This window comes from Pyrgilauda ruficollis, unplaced genomic scaffold (genome assembly GCF_017590135.1).
Source record: "Pyrgilauda ruficollis isolate IOZ18807 unplaced genomic scaffold, ASM1759013v1 scaffold295, whole genome shotgun sequence".
NCBI classification, from domain to species: domain Eukaryota; kingdom Metazoa; phylum Chordata; class Aves; order Passeriformes; family Passeridae; genus Pyrgilauda; species Pyrgilauda ruficollis.
In genome coordinates this window covers 125,768-142,135 of record NW_024524322.1, presented here as the reverse complement: position 1 = coordinate 142,135, position 16,368 = coordinate 125,768, and the positions used below count along the sequence as shown (strand labels likewise).

At 59.6% G+C, this 16,368-nt stretch overlaps 1 protein-coding gene across 8 annotated transcripts in view; it reads left to right on the top strand.

The window, feature by feature from the left end:
* The first annotated feature begins 5 nt into the window (after positions 1–5).
* Positions 6–16,368, top strand: part of SLC11A2 (solute carrier family 11 member 2) — a 38,457-nt gene continuing 22,094 nt past the window's right edge. For 6 of the 8 annotated variants that reach the window (XR_005955543.1, XR_005955545.1, XR_005955544.1 and 3 more), the window contains exons 1-5: positions 6–156; positions 9,813–9,899; positions 12,107–12,255; positions 14,130–14,255; positions 14,881–15,000. Coding sequence is in view for 5 of the 8 variants with exons in the window: in XM_041472658.1 (XP_041328592.1) it covers positions 21–156; positions 9,813–9,899; positions 12,107–12,255; positions 14,130–14,255; positions 14,881–15,000 (618 nt within the window). In the remaining 3 variants the exon portion in view is untranslated. Of the gene's footprint in view, positions 157–9,812; positions 9,900–10,083; positions 10,193–10,729; positions 10,767–12,106; positions 12,256–14,129; positions 14,256–14,880; positions 15,001–16,368 lie in introns of those variants that run through there. The other 2 variants (XM_041472661.1, XM_041472662.1) reach the window with 2 other exon arrangements.

The window sequence follows — 16,368 nt, the reverse complement described above, 5'->3', positions numbered from 1 at the left end:
GATTGGCTGCCGCGCCGGAAATGCCTGTGTGCTGGGGGCTCCGGGCGCGCCCCGAGCCCCCGCATTTCTGTTCCGCCCAGCCCAACCGGGCGCTCCCCGGTCCTACCGGGCCCGGCTCTGTCCCGGTTCTGCCCCGGTGGCGGCGCTTCTTCGCGGGTGGGTGAGCCGGAACCCTCCTCCCGCTTCCCCAGGGTTGGAACCTTTCCCACTCCCGTGCAGCAGCTGTCGCTGTGCCCCCGTGCTGCCTCCCGAGCCCGCTTCTCCCGGTTCTCTCCCTGTTCTCCCGGTTCTCTCCCGGTTCTCCGGGCAGGACCCGCCGTCTGCGGCTCCTCCCTTCCAGCCCAGCGCTATGTGGGTCATGTTTGTTTTCCTCGTTCCTAACAAACCAAACCCTGCCCAAGGATTTTCGGGAAACACCCGCAGAAATTGCCGGCGCCGGTGCCACCCCCGGTGCCGCTCAGGGCCTCCCGGTGCCCCCGGGGACTCCCGGTGCCCCCGGGGACTCTCTCCGCTCCCCGGGACGTGGCACCCGTGCCCTCCTCACCTGTGCCCGGGTGCTGCTGACTCTGCTGTTCATTTATCGCCCCCGTGGCCCGGGACGCTCCGGGCCGCACGTCCCGGGGCTGCCCGAGCAGAGTCCGGCCCGCATCAGCGGAGCCGCCGCCGCCGCTTCATCAAAGCGGCTTAACGAGCGGCTAATTAACGATCGGCGCCCTTTGAGGTGCCTCGGAGCTTTTTCGGGGACTCTGCTCGGGGTGGAATGGGGCAGGGAGGGGACACCCGTTAAATACGGAGGGGACGGGGCACGGGAACCGGAGGGGCTGCGGGAGCCATGCCCGGTAATCCCGGCTGCGAGCGGGGTGAGTACCGGCCGTGCCCGGGGCGGGCGGGATTGGGGCACTTTGGGGCACTCTGGGGCACTTTGGGACACTTTGGGGCAGTTTCCCAGCCCAAACCAGCTGAGATTTGGAGATTTTGGGCAATTTGGGGCAGTTTCCCAGCCCAAACCAGCCGGGATTTGGGGCAGTTCCCCAGCCCAAACCAGCTGAGATTTGGAGATTTTGGGCAATTTGGGGCCGTTTCCCAGCCCAAACTATCCGGGATTTGAGGCAGTTTGGGGCAGCTCCCCAGCCCAAACTATCCGGGATTTGGGGATTTTGGGGAAGTTTGGGGCAGTTTCCCAGCCCCAACCAGCCAAGATTTGAGGATTTTGGGCATTTTCATAGCCCAGACCAGCCGGGATTTGGGGATTTTGGGCACTTTGGGGCAGCTCCCCAGCCCAAAGTATCCAGGATTTGGAGATTTTGGGGCACTTTGGGGCAGTTTCCCAGTCCAAACCAGCCGAGATTTGGAGATTTTGGGCAATTTGGGGCACATGCCCAGCCCAGCCGGGATTTGGGGATTTCGGGCAGTTTGGGGCACTTTGGAGCAGTTCCCCAGTCCAAACTATCCAGGATTTGGAGATTTTGGGGCACTTTGGGGCAGTTCCCCAGCCCAAACCAGCTGAGATTTGGAGATTTTGGGCAATTTGGGGCCGTTTCCCAGCCCAAACTATCCGGGATTTGAGGCAGTTTGGGGCAGCTCCCCAGCCCAAACTATCCGGGATTTGGGGATTTTGGGGAAGTTTGGGGCAGTTTCCCAGCCCCAACCCCAGCCCAAACCAGCCGGGATTTGGGGATTTTGACAATTTGGGGCAGATTCCCAGCCCAAACCAGCCAGGATTTGGGAATTCTGAGCAGTTTGGGGCAGTTTCCCAGCCCAAACCAGCCGGGATTTGGGGATTTTGGGCAGTTTGTGCAGTTTCCCAGCTCCTGGCTGCCTTTGGGGTCAGTCCCACCTGGTTCCAGGTGGGGAGCGAGGCCTCCCGTTGGGTCATTCCTATTTTTAGGAATATTTTTTTGTGTTATTCCTGCTCTGTCGGGTCAGAGCTGTTGTGGTGGAGTCTCCCACCTCCTGGATTTCTCATTTTTCCAGGATTTAGCCATTTAGCAGCACCATTAATAATGGCACACCATTAATAAAACCAGGCTACTCCTGCACAGACATCCCAAAATCCCACCCTGGGCATCCCAAAATCCCACCCTGGGCACCCGAAAATCCCACCCTGGGCATCCCTGGAGTGCTTTCCAAACGCTCCTGGCAGTCCTGGGGGTCCTGGGCAGTGCCCAGCACCCTCTGGGGGCAGAACCTTGCCCTGTACCCATCCCAAAGCTGCCCTGGCACAGCTCCAGCCCTGCCCCTGGGTGTGCCCCCACCCACCACGGGGGTCTGGGGACCCTCCTGGGGCCTCCCTGGGGCTCAACCCCCCCTCCAGGGGCTCAGGAGCTGCACTGGGGCCCATGATCCCCAAACTGGGGGACTGGGACCCCAAACTGGGGGACTGGGACCCCAAATTGGGACCTGGTGCCCGAAACTGAGACCTGGGACTCCAAATTGGGACCTGAGACCCCAGACGGGGATCTGGGACCCCAAACTGAGACCTGGGACCCCAAACTGGGATCTGGGACCCCAAATTGGGACCTGAGACCCCAAACTGGGATCTGGGCCCCCAAACTGAGACCTGGGGCCCAAATGTCCTGGGGGTCCTGGGCAGTGCCCAGCACCCTCTGGGGGCAGAACCTTGCCCTGTACCCATCCCAAAGCTGCCCTGGCACAGCTCCAGCCCTGCCCCTGGGTGTGCCCCCACCCACCACGGGGGTCTGGGGACCCTCCTGGGGCCTCCCTGGGGCTCAACCCCCCCTCCAGGGGCTCAGGAGCTGCACTGGGGCCCATGATCCCTGCACCGGGGGACTGGGACCCCAAACTGGGGGACTGGGACCCCAAACTGGGGGACTGGGACCTGGGGCTCTGTCTGCCATCCTGGGACCCCAAATTGGGATCTGGGACCCCGAACTGAGACCTGGGACCCCAAACTGGGATCTGGGACCCCAAACTGAGACCTGGAACCCAAAATTGGGACCTGGGACCCCAAACTGGGGGACTGGGACCCCAAATTGGGACCTGGTGCCCGAAACTGAGACCTGGGACTCCAAATTGGGACCTGAGACCCCAGACGGGGATCTGGGACCCCAAACTGAGACCTGGGACCCCAAACTGGGACCTGAGACCCCAGACGGGGACCTGGGGGCCTGGTTGCCATCCTGGGACCACAAACTGGGACCTGAGATCCCAAACTGGGACCTGGGGCCCCAAACTGGGACCTGGGACCCCAAACTGGGATCTGGACCCCAAACTGGGACCTGGGACCCCAAACTGGGATCTGGACCCCAAACTGGGACCTGGGGCTTGGTCTGCTATCCTGGGGCCCCAAACTGGGATCGGGGCCCCGGCTGCCATCCTGGTGCCACGCTGGGGCTCGCCCCCCGCACCCCCCAGCCCAGGACCCACGTTCGGGCTCAGGCCCCACCCCGGGGTCCCGGTGCCGCCCCCGGTGCCGCCCCGTGACGCGCTCGGTGCGCCGGGACGCGGCTCGGGCCGGGCATGCGGCGGCGGCGGCGGGGCCGGGGGCGGCCGGGGCCGGTGAGCGATGGGGGACGGAACGACCCTCGGCGGGCGGACGGGGGTGGTCCCGGTTGTGCTGCAGGGGGCTCCGGTACCGGAGGTCCCGGGGGGCTTCAGCCCCGGGGGGTTTGCGGGGGACTCCGGTGCCCGGGGATACCGGGGGGTTTGGGGGGCTCCGGTGCCCGGGGGCCCCCTGGATGTGCTGCGGGGGTCTCCAGCCCCGGGGTGGTCCGGCCCCGGGGATACCGGGGGGCTCCGGTACCAGGGATACCGGGTGGTTTGGGGGGCTCCGGTGCCCGCCGGGGGTCCCCTGGATGTGCTACGGGACCCCTGGGTGGGGGTCGGGAGGGGGTCACGGAGCCGCTGCCCATCGCCCCCCGGCGCTGCCCGCGGGGGTTCGGGGTCCCCCGGTGACCTTGGGGTGTCCCGGGGACCCGGCCGGGGGTGGCGGCACCGGCTCCGACCCTCTGCGCTCCGCCGGGGTTTGGGGGTCCCCCAGGCTCGTCCGTTCGGGCTGGGGGTGCCGGGGCTCTGTGCGGAGCCCCGCGGGGCTCGATCTGCCCGGGACGGGGTCCCCGTGTCCCCGGTGGCAGCTCCGGTTCCATCCCGGGGCGAGGATGAGTCCGGCCGGTGCCGAAGGCCCCTCAGCGGCTCCGGGAATGTCGCTGTGACCTGGCAGGGCTCCGCGCTCCCGGCTGGCCCCGGGCAAGGTTCACACGTGGCACTCAGAGCGGGCTCCGGTCCCTCCGCGGTCCCGGTAACGGGCAGAGCAGCGCCGGAGGGTGCGGTGACGGCTCCGGGGTTTTGTGGCTTTGGTTCGTTCCAGGCTGTGGAAACTCTCGGTCCCAAGTGTGCGTCAGCTGCCCCGTCCCACGCTGGAAGGAACGAGCGGGGCTGGCTCCTGGATCTGGGGCTGGGTCTTTAGACTGCGGCTGGAGCCTAAATCTGGAGGCTGCCTCCAAAGTCTGGGGGATGGCTCTTGAACCTGGGGCTGGACCCTAAATCTGGGGGCTGGATCTTAAATCTGGGGGCTGGACCCTAAAACTAGGGCTGGCTTCTAAATCTGGGGGCTGGCTCCTAAATCCAAGGGCTGGCTTCTAAGTCTGGGGGCTGGAGCCTAAATCTGGGGCTGGATTCTAAATCTGGGGGCTGGAGCCTAAATATTTGGGGGCTGAGCAGGCCGGGAGGAGAGCTGCTCCTCCCTGCAGGTGTTGGTGGTTTCGGGGTGTGGAGTAACTGGGTCACCCTCGATACTTCAACCCTCGTGGTGAGAGGAGGGCACCCTGGGGTGAGCGGGGCAGGCTTGGTACCCGGTGCCTCGTGCCCTGCTAGCCCAGGCCAGGCTCAGTGCCCCGTGCTCTGCTAGCCCAGGCCAGGCTCGGTGCCCCGTGCCCTGCTGAGCCCAGGCCAGGCTTGGAGCCCCATGCCGTGCTAGCCCAGGCCAGGCTCAGTGCTCTGCTGAGCCCAGGGCAAGCTCGGTGCCCCGTGCCCTGCTAACCTAGGCTAGGCTCAGTGCCCTGCTGAGCCCAGGGCAGGCTCGGTGCCCTGTGCCCTGCTAACCCAAGTCAGGCTCAGTGCTCTGCTGAGCCCAGGCCAGGCTTGGTGCCCTGCTGAGCCCAGGCCAGTCTCAGTGCCCTGTGCCCTGCTAACCCAGGCCAGTCTCAGTGCCCTGTGCCCTGCTAACCCAAGCCAGGCTCAGTGCCCTGTGCCCTGCTAACCCAAGCCAGGCTCAGTGCCCCAGGCAGGCTAAGCTCCCCTTACCCTGCTGAGCCCAGGGCAGGTCCCAGCTCTGTGCCCTGCTAGCCCAGGGCAGGCCCCAGCTCTGTGCCCTGCTGAGCCCAGGGCAGGTCCCAGCTCTGTGCCCTGCTAGCCCAGGGCAGGCCCCAGCTCTGTGCCCTGCTAGCCCAGGGCAGGCCCCAGCTCTGTGCCCTGCTGAGCCCAGGGCAGGCCCCAGCTCTGTGCCCTGCTGAGCCCAGGGCAGGCCCCAGCTCCCGAGCGTGGGATGGGGTCAGGGCAGGGACTGAGCTGGTCCGACCTGCTCAGGTGGGCAGGGCTCTGCTTGGTGAGACAGGAACAGAGCGGGGTCAGCCCTGCCTGGAGCTGCTGCTCATGTGCTGGGCAGGAGTGGGGCAGGGCAGGGAGCGAGGGAGCCCACAGGGATGGATCCCTCAGGGTGATCCCATGGGGATGGATCCTACAGGGATGCGTGTCCCCGGGGATGGAGCCCACAGGGATGGAGCCCACAGGAATGGAGCCCATAGGGTGATCCTACAGGGGTGGATCCTACAGGGATGGGTCCCACAGGGCTGATCCCACGGGGATGGATGATCCCACAGGGATGGATGATCCCACAGGGATTGGAACCCACAGGGATGGATCCCACAGGGATGGATGATCCCACAGGGCTGATCCCACAGGGATTGGATCCCACAGGGATGGATGATCCCACAGGAATGGATGATCCCACAGGGCTGATCCCTCAGGGTTGATCCCACAGGGATGGATGATCCCATAGGGTTGATCCCACAGGGATTGGAGCCCACAGGGCTGATCCCACAGGGATGGATGACCCCACAGGGCTGGATCCCACAGGGCTGATCCCACAGGAATGGATGACCCCACAGTGGTGATCCCCCCGTGCTGTGCCCCAGGGTGACCCCAGCAGGTCCCTGCAGAGGACAGGGTTTCCAGGTCCTGGGCCCGGTGGTGCCGGTGCAGCAGAGGAGCAGGGCCGTGTGGGAGGGGTCAGCAGGCTGGAATCAGGGCATGGAGCTTGGGAGATCTCTCTGGGATCATCCAGTCCAAGCATTCCAGCAGCAGCTGGCCCACCCAGCTGACCAGCTGCCTGTGCTGGGGTGCCAAGCGGCTCCTGGGCTGTGTGTGCCCACGGCTCCCTGGAAGGGCTGGCCCGAGGCTCAGTGAGCAGTCACGGGCTCCCAGTGCCGCCAGGTGAGGTGTCACCAGCCTGCAGGGTGTCTGTGCATGGAGCACAGCACGATGTCAGCCCCAAAACCACCTCAGAAGGATCCGTCAGGACCCTGCAGGAACCAGCCCTGCTCAAAGCCCACATCAAAGGCCTGAGCTCAATGGCAGGAACTGCTCCCAGCACGGGGCCTGCGTGAGGAGGAGCAGGATGAGCCCAGGGTGGTGAGGAGCAGGAGCAGGATGAGCCCAGGGTGGTGAGGAGCGGAGCAGGAGCAGGATGAGCCCAGGGTGGTGAGGAGGAGCAGGGGCAGGATGAGCCCAGGGTGGTGAGGAGCAGCATGAGCCTGAGGTGAGGAGGAGCAGGATGAGCCCAGGGTGGGGAGGAGCAAGATTAGCCCAGGGCTGTGGAAGGAGCAGGATGAGCCCAGGGTGGTGAGGAGCAGGATGAGCCCAGGGTGAGGAGGAGCAGGATGAGCCTGGGGTGGTGAGGAGCAGGATGAGCCCAGGGTGAGGAGGAGCAGGAGCAGCATGAGCCTGGGGTGAGGAGGAGCAGGATGAGCCCAGGGCTGTGGAAGGACTCGTGGGACAGCAGGGTGGGGGCAGAACAAGAAGCCCATTGTCCATTGTTGGCTGCACACAGCCAGCAGCCGTGTCTGGAGGGAGGGCACAGGCGCCTCGTGGTGCTCTGCTCAGGGCTGGGTGGATCCAGGGAACGTTCCCTGGGGAGGAGCTGCTGTGCCCACTGTGATGCCAGGCTCAGCGTGGGGGTGAGCCTGCTGAGCCCACACCTGGTGCCAGGGAGAGAACCCAGGGCTGGATGTGAGCCCAGTGGGCATGGGGGCACCTGGCTTGTGTCACCTGGCTTGTGTCACCTGGCTTGTGTGCACACTGGCACGGGGGCAGGAAGGAGCAGGATGAGCCCAGGGCTGTGCCCATCCCACTGAGCTGGGCAGGGCTGAGTGCCCAGCCTGAGCCCTGGGGTCAGTTTTGGGTCCCCAGAGGCAGCTGGCTTGTGTCACCTGGCTTGTGTGCCCACTGGCACCACCAGGGCAGTGCCCATCCCAAGCTGGGCAGGGTGAGTGCCCAGCCTGAGCCCTGGGGTCAGTTTTGGGTCCCCAGAGCAGGACAGGGAGGGGCTGGAGCTGGGACAGGCTGAGGGGTCTGGGGGGGCTCAGCCTGGAGAAAAGGAGGCTCAGGAGGGACCTTGTGGCTCTGCACAGGAGAAACCTCAGTGGGGGAGCCAAGTCCAGCTCTGAGGCTCCCAGCAGGGATCAGAGAGGGAATTTAGGCTGGGACCAGCTAAGAAAGTCCCCCTGCTCTGCCCAGGGGAGCCCAGGGGCAGCTGGAGCCCAAGAGGAGGAGCAGCCAGGTCAGGCTCTGCTCCCCAGCAACAGGAGGAGAGAAAAAGTCTTTTTGGGCTCCTCATCACCATCATGGCCCTGACCTTTGGATATGAGGTACCCACCCCTGGAGACCCTGAGGGGTCCAGAGCCAGGAGTGGGGCTGGGGAAGGGGCTGCAGCACCAGGAGAGGCTGAGGGAGCTGGGAAAGGGGCTCAGCCTGGAGAAAAGGAGCTCAGGAGGGGCCTTGGCTCTGCACAACAGGAGGGGACAGCCAGGTGGGGTTTGGGATCTGCTCCCAGGGGACAGGAGGAGACAAAAAGGCATCCAGGGGAGGTTGAGGTTGGAATTTAGGGAAAATTCCTTAATGAAAAGCTGCTCAGGTGGAGTCCCCACAACTGCCTGACAGGGGAAACAGTCAGGTGGGTTTGGGCTCTGCTCTCAGGTGAGAGGATGAAACAAAAAGGCATCCAGAGGAGGTTTAGGTTGGAATTTAGAGAAGATTCCCTTGGCTGCTCAGGCCAAGGGTGGAGTCACTACAACTCCCTGACAGGAGGGGACAGCCAGGTGGGGTTTGGGATCTGCTCCCAGGGGACAGGAGGAGACAAAAAGGCATCCAGGGCAGGTTTTTAGGATTTTAGGGAGAATTCCCTCATGGAAAAGGCAGCCCACGGGAGGCTCCTGGGGTGGGTGAGCTGGAGATGTTCCCAGGCTGGGTGTGGGTCCAGCCCCCAGCCCTGCAGCTGCTGGGGCAGATAAGGGGCCCTGTCCTGCCCCTCCCAGGCTGGCCTCAGATACTGAGGTGGGTCCACAACGAACATTCCCCCCCAAATCCCCCTCCTGGCTCCACCCTGGGGTGAAGCTCTGGTGGGACTCACTGCTGGGGTAAGGGCATTCCTCGTGGATCACCTTTTGGAGAAAAGTTGGGTTTTTGCTAAACTTTACTGGGTTTTTTATTGTTTTTTTAATGGAGGCTCTGAGGTTTGGTGCTTAGAAAAGAAGGAAAAGTTTTCGTGAGGGGTCAGAGCTGGAGTAGTCTCTGGCTGATGATTTCCTTTTGCATCCTCTCTGAACCAATATTCCCTTGTTTTCTGGAAATCTCCCTTTCAAACCCGATGGAATTTCACAGAGGATTCGGTGCTTTGTTGGCTTCCCCTGGGAGTTTGAGCTCCTGGATGCCTCCTTATCCCTCCCAACCCCATTCCAGATCCTGCCAGGCTTTAATTTAAACCCAGGCTGTGATGAAGGAGTTAAACCTGCTCTTAACCCACTTCCCACTGCCTGGGGGGGTTGAGGGGCCTGGGAGGGTTTGGGGGTGCAGGGAAGGGGGGTGAGATGTGGTTTCCTCACCAGGGGAATTCCCTGCTCATTTCCTGCCTGGGGTTTCACAATCAGCTCCAGCTGCCCCTGGGCTCTCCTGGGCACAGCAGAGAGACTTCCTTAGCTGGTCCCAGCCTAAATTCCCTCTCTGATCCCTGCTGGGAGCTCAGAGCTGGAATTGGGTCCCTCACTGGGGTTTCTCAGAGCTGGCAGAGCCTGGGAAGTGAATCTGTCTCTGTCCCCCTCTCTCCTGCCAGCTCTGATTTTCCATCCTGGTAGTCTTCTATTAATAATATTAATATTATTAACTATCCTTTGTTATAATAACTTTTAAGATCAAACTATTTAATTAGGGAATGATACTTAAATTATTTCCTCTTTGAACTAAATAACTAATCTCTCCAAGTCCAGACTTTTTTGTTTAATTACAAAATACTACTTAAACTTATGAAGAAGAAGGAAAATAATAACAATTTGTTTCTGCCTTAAAACTTTTCATCTTTATTACTGTACTTCAAAACTCTAAGTTTTCTACTTTGTGGTATTACACACTTTTAACTAATTGCACACGTGTAATCTTAGTGCTATTAATTAATTTTGGAAGCTTTCTTCACAGCCTCAGGCCCAATGCAGTGGGGATTTTTTGTGCCTTTCAGCACAGAAAATTAAAAATTCTTAACACCTAGGGCTCTGACTCACCCTGACAGGATTTTTCCTTTTTTCCAGCCAATGTGTCCAAAGTGAAGCAGCTCCCAGAGCAGGGCAAGGCCTCCCCCATGGGCACCTCAGACATGGAGAGGAAAGCGTCCTACGGTGAGCCTGGCACAGGAAGGGGGGCACGGGGGGGCTGCCCTCATCCCCCTGTCCTTCACCCTTCTTTTTGGGGTGCTGGGCTGAGCCCTCATCCCCCCTTTCTCTTCTCCCTGCTTTTGGGGTGCCGGGCTGAGCCCTGATCCCCCCCCCCCCCCCCCCCCCCCCCCCGCTCTTTGGGCCCGGACAGGATTTTTCCTTTTTTCCAGCCAATGTGTCCAAAGTGAAGCAGCTCCCAGAGCAGGGCAAGGCCTCCCCCATGGGCACCTCAGACATGGAGAGGAAAGCGTCCTACGGTGAGCCTGGCACAGGAAGGGGGGCACGGGGGGGCTGCCCTCATCCCCCTGTCCTTCACCCTTCTTTTTGGGGTGCTGGGCTGAGCCCTCATCCCCCCTTTCCCTTCTCCCTGCTTTTTGGGGTGATGGGCTGAGCCCTTGCAGCACCCCAGGGTCACTGAGCCCAGCTGAACCAGCCCAACCAGCCCGGCCTGGGCAGGAATGTCCTGGGGGAAATCTGCCAGCAGGATCCCAGCACACCTAGGCACCTTTGAGCAGGGTTCCCTGCACACCTGGGCAGCCCCAGCAGGATCCCAGCACACCTGGGCAGCTCTGAGCAGGCATCCCAGCACACCTGGGCAGCCCAAGCAGGATCCCAGCACACCTGGGCAGATCCCAGCACACCTGGGCAGCCCCAGCAGGGTTCCCTGTGTAAGGAGGCCCTGGCCGGGCTCGGGAGGCCGGGAGGAGGAGGAGGAGGAGCCCGGGTGATGCAATAGGAGCTGGGCAGAGCTGCCCTGTCCCTGCCCTGTCCCTGCCCTGTCCCAGAGCCGCGCTGCTGCCGGGGAGGGAATGGCCCCTGGGGAGAGCAGCAGTGAGTGGGGGGCTCTGGGGGTTTGTATGGGATTGGGAGAGAGTGTGGGATCATGTATGGGACTGGGATCCTGTATGGGATTGTGTGGGGAGGGAGTCTGGGGTTGTGTGGGACTGGGAGAGAGGATGGGATCAAGTATGGGATTGGGAGACAATAGGGGATTTTATAGGGTTGGAAGAGAGTATGGGGTTGTGTGGGACTGAGAGAGAGTGTGGGGTTGTGTGGGATTGTATGGGATTGGGAGAGAGTGTGGGATCATGTATGGGACTGGGATCCTGTATGGGATTGTGTGGGGAGAGAGTGTGGAATTCGGAGAGAGTGTGTGGTTGTGTGGGACTGGGAGAGAGTGTGGGGTTGTGTGGGATTGGGAGTGGGGTTGTATAGGATTGGGAGAGAGTGTGGGGTTGTGTGGGATTGGGAGTGGGGTTGTATAGGATTGGGAGAGAGTGTGGGATCAAGTATGGGATTAGGAGAGAATATGGATTGTGTAGGGCTGGGAAAAAGTGTGGGGTTGTGTGGGATTGTATAGGATCTGGAGTGATTGTGGGGTTGTGTGGGGCTGGGAGAGAGCCTGGGATGGAGATTTTGCTGGCAGTGGTGGGGGCACAGGGTGGCGGTGTGGGGATGGGGAATTTGGGAATGTGGCAGTGTGGGGATGGGGAATTTGGGGATGTGGCAGTGTGGGGATGGGGAATTTGGAGATGTGTGAATTTGGGAATGTGGCAGTGTGGGGATGTGGGAATTTGGGGATGTGGCAGTGTGGGGATGGGGAATTTGGGGATGTGGCAGTGTGGGGATGTGGGTATGTGGGAATTTGGGGATGTGGCAGTGTGGGGACCTGCTGGGGTGACCCTGCCCGTTTCCTCCCTCCTCACCTTTGGGAGCTCAGTGCTGGCTGTCCCTGCTGGGGCTGTGCCATCTCCTGGCTGTCCCTTGCTCCAGGTGTTGGATTTCCCTGGGATCCAGCCAGGAGAGGCTGGGATGAATGTGCAGGGGCAGTCCCAGATTTCTCTGGGATCTGACTCATCCAGATTAATTCTTAATTAATCATTAATCATTTTGGGGACGCTGCTCCTGCCACCACTCCAGATCAGCCCACAGAATGGGCTTTTTTAAAATTACCTGGAATAAATAAATAAATCCCAGCCTCCAGCCTGGAACCAGGAGGGAGAGGAGCCTCTGAGGGATGCAGCAGTGTGGGATATTTTAATTTAATTACCCCTTTATCACTTAATTGCTATCAACCGTGCTGGCTTGTTGTTCTGCTGTGCCTGTGGGGCCCCTGCAGGATCTGCTGCCCTTGCAGGGTGCTCAGTGCTCCTGTCCCTCTGTCCCTGCAGAGGATGTCCCCGGGGAGCCCGGGGGGCTCGGGGGGGTGGTCAGCACCATCTCCAGCAGCAGGAGCCCCCTGCAGCCCCCCGAAGCTGATGATGGGGAGCCCTTCACCACCTACTTCGACAGCAAGATCCCCATCCCTGAGGATGAGACGGTGAGTGGGAAATCCCTGCTGGAAAAGTCTGCCTCAGACACATGTAGGAATGTGGGTTTTGTTGTTCATGGAGTGACAAAACTATCTTTTGCCTTTTTAAAAAGGAAATAAGTTTAGAAGTTTCTCTTTTTAATTAGGTGAAAAGGCATTTTATAGGACTTGGGGGACTTTACTTCAAACTTAAGGATAGATAATTAAACAGAAGCCAAAAAGTTTTGCTTAAGCAATTTATTAGAAATAGAAGAGAACAAAGGAACTGATTGCTTTTGTGGGTGTTTTACCATGGGCAAGAACCTCTTGCACCTGGCTGGGTTTTTCTCTATAAAGAGTTTTGTTATTTTGCCTTTTATTAAAACTTTTCTGTTTCTAACACCACCATCCTGCTGATTTTATGCCATCTGAGGTGGCTGAGCTATCTTGGGTGTGAAATAAATCTCCAAAAACAAATGAGACCTGGCTGGAGGAGACCCTTAAATCAGTGGAGTTAGGGTTTTCTTTTCCTCTTGCACCTGGTTCAGTTTTTCTCTATAAAGAGTTGTGTTATTTTGCCTTTTATTAATTTTTTTTGTTGTTGTTTCTAACACCACCATCCTGCTGATTTGATACCTTCTAAGGTAGCTGAGCTATCTTGGGTGTGAAATAAATCTCCAAGAGTTTCTGAGACCTGGCTGGAGGAGCTCCTTATTTCAGACACCCCCTGAGTCACTCCCACGGGCTCCAGTTCCCCTTCCAGCCTGCACTGGGAACCACTGGGAGGGGGGGAGGGGAGGGGGGGAGGGGTCTCCCGTGGTTTGGGGGACGTGGAGCCCCTGTTAATGATTGATCCCACGGGATTTGGCTCCTGCTTGGAGCAGCCAAAGAGCAGGGAAGGGCCTTGTCAGAGCTCAGGGAGGGACTGGGCTCTTTGTTCCCTTATCAGGGAGTGGGGGCTCTGGCTGGCCTCGTGACTCTGTCCCCTCTGTCCCCTCTGTCCCCTGGCCTTGGCTGCAGCCCCCCGTGTCAGCTGCCAGCAGGGGAGGGTCCTGCTCCCCCCTGGGGCTCCCTGGGTGTCACTTTGGCTCTGGGGACAGCCCAGACTGGGAGCAGCAATCCCAGTTTGGGGTGGGATCAAGGAGCAGGGTTTAGGATGGGATTAGGGAACGGTTTGGTTTTACAGCCCTGCAGAGTTTGGGGTGGGTTAAGGAGCAGGCTGAGCTGGGGTGTTCCAGGAATGTGCCCCTGTTGACGGAGTGACCAAATTATCCTTTGTCTCCTTAAAAAGGAAAAAAGCCCAGAAGTTTGTCTCCTCAGTTAGCAAAGAAGACACCTCATAGGACCTGAGGGACTTCACCTCAAACTTAAGGATTGGACAGGAGCCAAAAAGTCCCACCTAAGCAATTCACTAGAAAAAGAAGAGAGCAAAGGAACTGATTGCTTTTGTGGGGTGTTTTACCAGGAGCAAGAACCTCTTGCACTTAACTCGGGTTTTCTCTATAAAGAGTTTTGTTAATTTGCCTTTTATTAAAACTTTTTCCAACACCACCACAGAAGCCATCCTGCTGATTTTATGCCTTCTAAGGTAGCTGAGCTATCTTGGGTGTGAAATAGATCTCCAAAAACTTATGAGACCTGTCTCAAGGAGATCCTTATATCATTTCCCTCTTGCACCTGGCTCAGTTTTTCTCTATAAAGAGTTTTGTTATTTTGCCTTTTAATAAAACTTTTTTGTTTCTAACACCACCATCCTGCTGATTTTCTACCTTCTAAGGCAGCTGAGCTATCTTGGGTGTGAAATAAATCTCCAGAAACATATGAGACCTGGCTGGAAGTGCCCCTATCGGGTGACAGTGAGGGAATTAATCAATTAATTAGTTAATTTCTGTCCCCTCCTGCAGCATTCCTGCTTCAGCTTCCGCAAGCTGTGGGCGTTCACGGGGCCGGGGTTCCTGATGAGCATCGCCTACCTGGACCCTGGCAACATCGAGTCTGACCTGCAGTCCGGGGCTGTGGCTGGCTTCAAGGTGGGCACAGGGGCACCCCCGGGGGCTGGGGGGGCTGGCTGCACCCCACAGAGGTGTGGGGTCACATCCCCGTGGCTCTGGGGACATTTGGGATGTGCCATCCCTGTGGTTGTGGGGACATTGGGGATGTGCCACCCCTGTGACTGGAGACATTTGGGATTTGTCATCCCTGTGACTCTGGGGACATTTGGGATGTGCCACCCCTGTGGGGACATTTGGGGTCTCCCATCCCTGTGGTTGTGGGGACATTGGGGATGTGCCACCCCTGTGGCTCTGGGAAGTGCTGTGGGGAAAATGTCCCATCCCTGTGACTCTGGGGACATTTGGGATGTCCCATCCCTGTGGCTGTGGGGACACTGGGGATGTCCCACGCAGGAGGGCGAGCAGGATCCTTCTGACTCTGGGGACATTTGGGATGTCCCATCCCTGTGACTGTGGGGACACTGGGGATGTCCAACGCAGGAGGGCGAGCAGGATCCTGGCTTGGTGTCCCTTTGGATCCACCCCACAGCATTTGGGATTGGCACTCCAAAACCTCCACAGCGGGGCTTTGAGCAGCCCAGCACCGTGGGGGTCCTGGGGCTGCCCGTGTCCCCCCACCCACTGGTGTCCCCCGTGTCCCCAGCTGCTGTGGGTGCTGCTGCTGGCCACCATCATCGGGCTGCTGCTGCAGCGGCTGGCAGCCAGGCTGGGCGTGGTCACCGGGCTGCACCTGGCAGAGGTGTGCCACCGCCAGTACCACAAGGTGGGTGCCAGGGGCTGGGGTGGGTGGGTGACACTCCCCCAGGTGCTCAGGGTGGGTGGGTGACACTCCTTGGGGTCCTCAGAAGGGGTGGGTGACACTTCTCCAAGTCCTCAGGGGAGGCTGGGATGGGGGGGACACTCCCCCAAGTCCTCCGGGGTGGGTGACAATCCCCTAGGTCCTTAGGGGAGGTGAGGTGGGTGGGTGACACTCCCCCAGCTGCTCAGGGTGGGTGGGTGACACTCCCTGGGGTCCTCAGGAAGGGTGGGTGACACTCCCCCAGTCCTCAGGGCTGCCACAGGCTCTGGGGACAGTCCTGGGGGATTGGGGAAGATTGGGGGGGTGGGGGACAGAAGGTGGGTGACCCCCCGGTGTCCCTGGTGGTGCCAGGGGGTCCCTGAGGCCTGGCTGCTCCTGGGGGGGTTTCAGGGTCTCCTGGTGCCCCCCTGGTTTGGGAGGCACAAGGAGGGGCAGGGGGATGTTGGCATTTCCCAGTCAGGAATAAAGTGTGGGATTTCAGCTGCCTGCCAGCGCGGGAATGCTGAACATCCCGAGGAATTGTGAGGAGAGAAATTCCTTTATGCCAAAACCTGGCTTAGGTTTGGGTCATTTCCTGCCTGTTGGGGAATTCCTTGGGTTGGCACGAGGAACATCTGCTGCTGATGAGTGACAGGGGCTGTGGGGACACTGGGGATGTGCCATCCCTGGGGCTGTGGGGAAAATGGGACTGTGGGGAAAATGTCCTGAACCTGTGGCTGTGGGGAAAATGTCTCATCCCTGTGCTTGTGGGGACATTTGGGAATGTCCCACCCCTGTGACTGTGGGGAAAATGTCACATCCCTGTGGCTGTGGGGACATTTGGGAATGTCATATCCCTGTGACTGTGGGGAAAATGTCACATCCCTGTGACTGTGGGGAGATTTGGGAATGTCATATCCCTGTGACTGTGGGGAAAATGTCACATCCCTGTGACTGTGGGGACATTTGGGAATGTCATATCCCTGTGACTGTGGGGAGATTTGGGAATGTCATATCCCTGTGACTGTGGGGACATTGGGGCTCTCCCATCCCTGTGACTGTGGGGACATTTGGGATCTCCCATCCCTTTATCTGTGGGGACATTCAGGATGTCCCATCCCTGTGACTCTGGGGACATTTGGGATGTCCCTGTGGCTGTGGAGACATTTGGGATGTGCCATCCCTTTATTTGGGGGGATATTTGGGATGTCCCATCCCTGTGACTCTGGGGACATTTAGGATCTCCCATCCCTTTATCTGTGGGGACTTTTGGGATCTCCCATCCTTGTGACTTCAGGGACTTTTGGGATCTCCCATCCCTGTGACTCTGTGGACATTTAGGATCTCCCATCC